Source organism: Triticum dicoccoides, chromosome 3B, assembly GCF_002162155.2.
Source record: "Triticum dicoccoides isolate Atlit2015 ecotype Zavitan chromosome 3B, WEW_v2.0, whole genome shotgun sequence".
Taxonomy (NCBI): Eukaryota; Viridiplantae; Streptophyta; class Magnoliopsida; order Poales; family Poaceae; genus Triticum; species Triticum dicoccoides.
In genome coordinates this window covers 268,823,574-268,828,064 of record NC_041385.1, presented here as the reverse complement: position 1 = coordinate 268,828,064, position 4,491 = coordinate 268,823,574, and the positions used below count along the sequence as shown (strand labels likewise).

The 4,491-nt window shown below is 50.3% G+C and overlaps 1 protein-coding gene across 1 annotated transcript; it reads right to left on the bottom strand.

Moving 5' to 3' along the window:
• Positions 1-1,789: 1,789 nt before the first annotated feature.
• On the bottom strand, positions 1,790-4,067 carry LOC119281242 (probable protein S-acyltransferase 4). The gene is made up of 4 exons (XM_037561825.1): positions 3,731-4,067; positions 3,137-3,331; positions 2,739-3,056; positions 1,790-2,640 (listed from the first exon to the last, which is right to left on the bottom strand). The coding sequence occupies exons 1-4, from the start codon at positions 3,782-3,784 to the stop codon at positions 1,930-1,932; spliced, it is 1,278 nt and encodes a 425-aa protein (XP_037417722.1). The 5' UTR covers positions 3,785-4,067; the 3' UTR covers positions 1,790-1,929.
• Between the last annotated feature and the right edge of the window lie 424 nt (positions 4,068-4,491).

Genomic DNA, 4,491 nt, shown 5'->3' with positions numbered 1-4,491 from the left:
TTACTTGCAGTTTGCACAATACACACAATTTGGATCAAGTGCATAAGCCAATAGATAGAGATCTAAATTAAAATTGAGGTGTTTTCGTTAAGGCCTCTAGATCACAGTTCAGTAGAGGGAGGTCAGCTGTAGGAGAATTTCACATGTTGCATTAACAAAACATGCATATGCATTGACTGTGTGCCCCCTGCATTTAATTGTAATTGCAGTCCTAATGGAGCAGGGAACAAATCAAACATTTCATTCAGAACTATTTATGGGGAACCCGGACATTTCTGGTAAGTATCAATGTGCAAAAAACATGTGAAAAAACACTTTATCAACATTTGCTTGCAACATCTGCGGTGATCTATATGAATTTTGATTTTGTTAACCACATCTGCGGTGATCTAGGACTACGGAATTATGTCATATGTTATAACTTCAGCATTTCAAAAGAAAATTGTAATGTTTTCGTTGATTTTTTATGAGATTGTTAAACTTGTAGATTGACAATATGAATGTTGCCCTTTAGGGCAAGCATCAAAGCTTTAAGATTGCCCACTAGGTCGAGAAGATTGAGAGAATCAACATGGTTACATGGAGCACCCGGCAGAGATAAATATGTATAATCCATTGCAACACATGTTTATGGGCCATTTTGCTAGTTTATCTTTAAATTGCTTTTAAACGCATACATTGAAGAAATTTGACTTAGCGTAAAAGAAGGAAGATGGGGAAGAAGGGCTGACAACTAGAATTTTTTTTTGCATGGTAATACGTGTCTCATTCATATCATAAAGAACAAAGTACAAGTCACGTAAAGACCGACATGACAAAACTGAAAATATAGCAGAACATCTCTGAGCTTGACACCAACGTCCGTCACCTGCCTCCGGCACCACCGCAGCAGCCACCAAAGAAAAGAATGACGAATTACCTCCTCACCCGAGCTCGACGCGGCTTCATCGCTGATATGCAGCTTTACGGACCTCCAAGGTGGCTCACCAAAAGTGAAACCCTTACCGTTGAACGAATCAGACCGGGGCAACACCCCGGACACACCATCGAACTCCAGATCTGGCAGCCCACCACGACTAAAACACCGAGGGAGGAAACCATATCTGCCATCCACCAATCACGAGCCCAGCACATGCTCCGTCTTCCAGATGTCGTTGATGCAGACCACAATCTGCATCCGCTCCTGAACTACCTCCCAAGCTCCGCGCCGACACTGGAGCAAACGCCGTCGCAACGGCGGAGCCCGAGGACACAGGTCCACCACGAGGATGCCGCCGCCGCCACGCCATCCTTGCTTGAACAGACTGGTTTCCAAATCCATCCCCAACCATAGGACCGATGACCTTATTAGGGAAGGATCCGAAGAATCTTTATTCGGCGTTGTCATCGTCGCCACCGAAGCAAAGACGATGAACAACCTAAAAACCTAGACTACGAGAGAGTAAAAACGATTCACACGCGTGGATCCGGCGACCCCCCTCACCACCGACGACCGAGGTCGCCGGCGGAGGGGAGCCGGCGGAGAGCGGCGTTGGAAGATCGGCCTCCCCTTGGCGGCGGCTAGGGTTCCAGCCGCCAGGGACAAGAGGAAAACAGGGACGAGAGGAAAACGATCTATTGTAACGCGTGGAAGGGGCACATTCAAGTAGAATTTATTTGGGTGACAAGATTAGGTGCCTGGCGCCCGCCCAGTGTTCCACCGTCACGTCGGAACGTATCCATGGACGAATGAGGGTGTTCTTAGAGATGCCCTAATTCTCCAAATGAAGTACAGAAAAACAAACTAAGCGAAATTACGGACCCTTTCGAGTGCAACTCTGCTGCTTGCCCGTATAAAATTTACAGTTCAGTCGAGGCAAAAAAGAAAGGAAAATTGCAGGACGTAGGCCTGACCGCCAAAAAGGGAAAAGAAAAAGAGCTCGCGCATGATCACCGTTGAGAATTTGCATTCGAGCTCACAAGTGTCCTCTCAGCATCTTGGTCCTGTACAGTTGCGGGGCTACGTTCTCCTTCCCCTCCTCCTCCTCCGCAGCCCACGTCGTGCTGCCGGGCCGGTGAGATAACGAACAGGTCCGGCGCCTCGGGCGCCGCTTGCCGATCCTTGACGTGCACACCCATACCGTCCATCTTCTCCATCTCGCTGTAATCCATGCCCTGAAGGATCGCCGGGATGCCGCCGGGGCTGTAGTGCACGCCCTTGCGCCCCATCTCCAGATCGAGCCCGCCGCTGATCGGAGAGAGCACGCCGCCGCTGTACGCGTCGTCGTCCTCCGACACCCACGACCGGAAACGGTTGAGCGAGGGCGGCATCCGCGTACAGAAGACCTCGGCGATGTTGGCTAGCGCGCCCCTGTTGTAGGGATTCTCCTTTTTGTCGTACCTGTACCTGAAGTTCTCGTACGTGGTCTGGTTGGTGCTCATGAGGTAGAGGTGGAACAAGGTGAGCCCGCCGACGAACCACACCGACACGAAGGTGTAGACGATGAGCACGACGGATAGCACCTCGCCGCCCATGGATTTCAGGAGTGAGCCGCCGTACTCCTCCCTCTCGGCGGCGATGTTGAGCCACGACAGGGCGAAGACGTAAAAGCAGAGGAGCGTGGACGTGGAGATGAAGAGGAAGAAGAAGCGGTAGTTCCGCTGCGACAAAAGGACACCAGAATCTATACTATATCAGCTCCAGTCGTTGGTGGCAAATCAAGAGAGAAGGATTGATGATGCAGTTACTCGTGACTGACCAGGCCGATGCACTGGCCGACCCAGGGGCAGTGGTGGTCGAACTTCTGGACGCAGTTGTTGCAGATGGAGCAGTGGGACGTCCGGGGCGGGCGGTACAGCAGGCACGTGTCGCAGTACTTCACCTTGACCACGCACCCGTTGACGACCACGTCCTTGGAGCGGGGAACACGGAGGTGGGGGCTCGCCGCGTTCACCCACTCGGTCGACGGCGTCGTCATGTCCACCACCTGCTGCTCGTCGCCGCACTCGGGAGGACGCGCGTTCCTCGGCACGATCCCCGGGTCCCTGCTCGACGTCAAGAGCAGGAATGCCAAATCCTGAAAACATTTACAGCAGGACAAGAATCAGCAGCTGTGGTGTTGCTTCCGGTTTGCTGAATTTTGTGAAGCTCACGTACCGCTAGGCCGAGAACGACCGTGGCGATGAGGACCGGCAGGCCGAGGACATTCTTCTTCTGATCCGAGGTGCTGGAGTTCATCTTTGTGATGCACTGGCAGCATAGGCCGACCAAGGGGCCTATGATTAGAACTGTGGACAGGAAGAGGGAACCCGCGTCCGGACCGAAGATTAGGCGCCCGCCGCAGAGAAATTTCTGAAATCGTTTTGGTGGGAGTAAAATTACCGTCCGTCAATTGGAACTTGGAATCGAATGCATTATTATGCATAAAGCAGGGAGTCTAATGGCTAACAACTACCCCTCCGTCCGGAAATACTTGTCATTAAACTAGATAAAATAACAGAATGTGTAGATAATTTATTACGATCATTTCTTGAGATTTTCCTTTGCACCTTGTCCATATGTCAGCTGCTAGAGTACAAAACCTTCTTTTCTTATACAGAGGACCGGTTGAATCAATTTGACCAGAAAATGCTCAACACTGGATTTTCTTTTGCTAAAAGATTCAAGCACACAAGAAGCAGAGTATTTTTCACCAAAAAGTAGTACTACTTGACAAGAGAGACAGGAAGACGAAGAGCAGCATGTACGTACATTGCTTCCTCTCCAAACTTGATACAGCCTCCTCCGATTCGGCTCTTCTTCCATCCTGCTTCACTGCTTGTTCCTCCAAACGGCGCGATTCTGCCGCCCTCTTTGTTCCAAGATCAAGGCCCAGTTGCTCACAGCGGCTGGTCCTGTCCTGCGGCCACCGGAGCCGGCGCTGCCACACCACAAGTGACCGACGACGAGGCCTGCCGCCTGCCGATCAGACCTACAGCTACCGGCCGCTCTTCTTTTTCTCGCTCTCCCAGTTCGCTCCTCGCTCGCCTCTCTGCCAAGGCAATGACCATCTCCTGCTTTTCCCCTTGGTTTTCTCTCTCTAGGCGTGGCGAGGGAGGGCGCCAGTTGTAGCTACGTGCGTATTGTTTTCCCTAGGAAATCAATCAAGGTTGGGCTCAACGACCTTCCTGCCCCAACGTGCCGGCCTGAACGACAGGGTGGATCGGCCGGCAAGTCTAGGCGTGTTGGCCCACCTGTCTGTCGGTGTACTAGGATATTCTAGGACTCATGTTCTATTATTCTCTTCGTCTATGTAATTATCAAATAGTAACACTAAAAGAAGGCAATTATCAAGACCTTCAAAATGATTCTGTTTAATTGTTTTCTTAGGATTGTATTTCGGTCTATAGATTTTTTGATGTGTAATCATATTTGTCCCACACTTTTCCAAAATCAGGGCATCATTTATTTGAAGTAATTTCATAGGATTTTAAATATGATGCTATAGTCAAGATTTCTCCGCTTGTGATAAA

Coding starts and splice junctions, on each gene's coding strand:
- LOC119281242 (XM_037561825.1), bottom strand. CDS start 3,784: ATGGAAGAAGAGCCGAATCGGAGGAGGCTGTATCAAGTTTGGAGAGGA. Junction 3,057..3,136: donor CGGTCGTTCTCGGCCTAGCG/GTACGTGAGCTT, acceptor AAATGTTTTCAG/GATTTGGCATTCCTGCTCTT. Junction 2,641..2,738: donor TCGGCCAGTGCATCGGCCTG/GTCAGTCACGAG, acceptor CTTTTGTCGCAG/CGGAACTACCGCTTCTTCTT.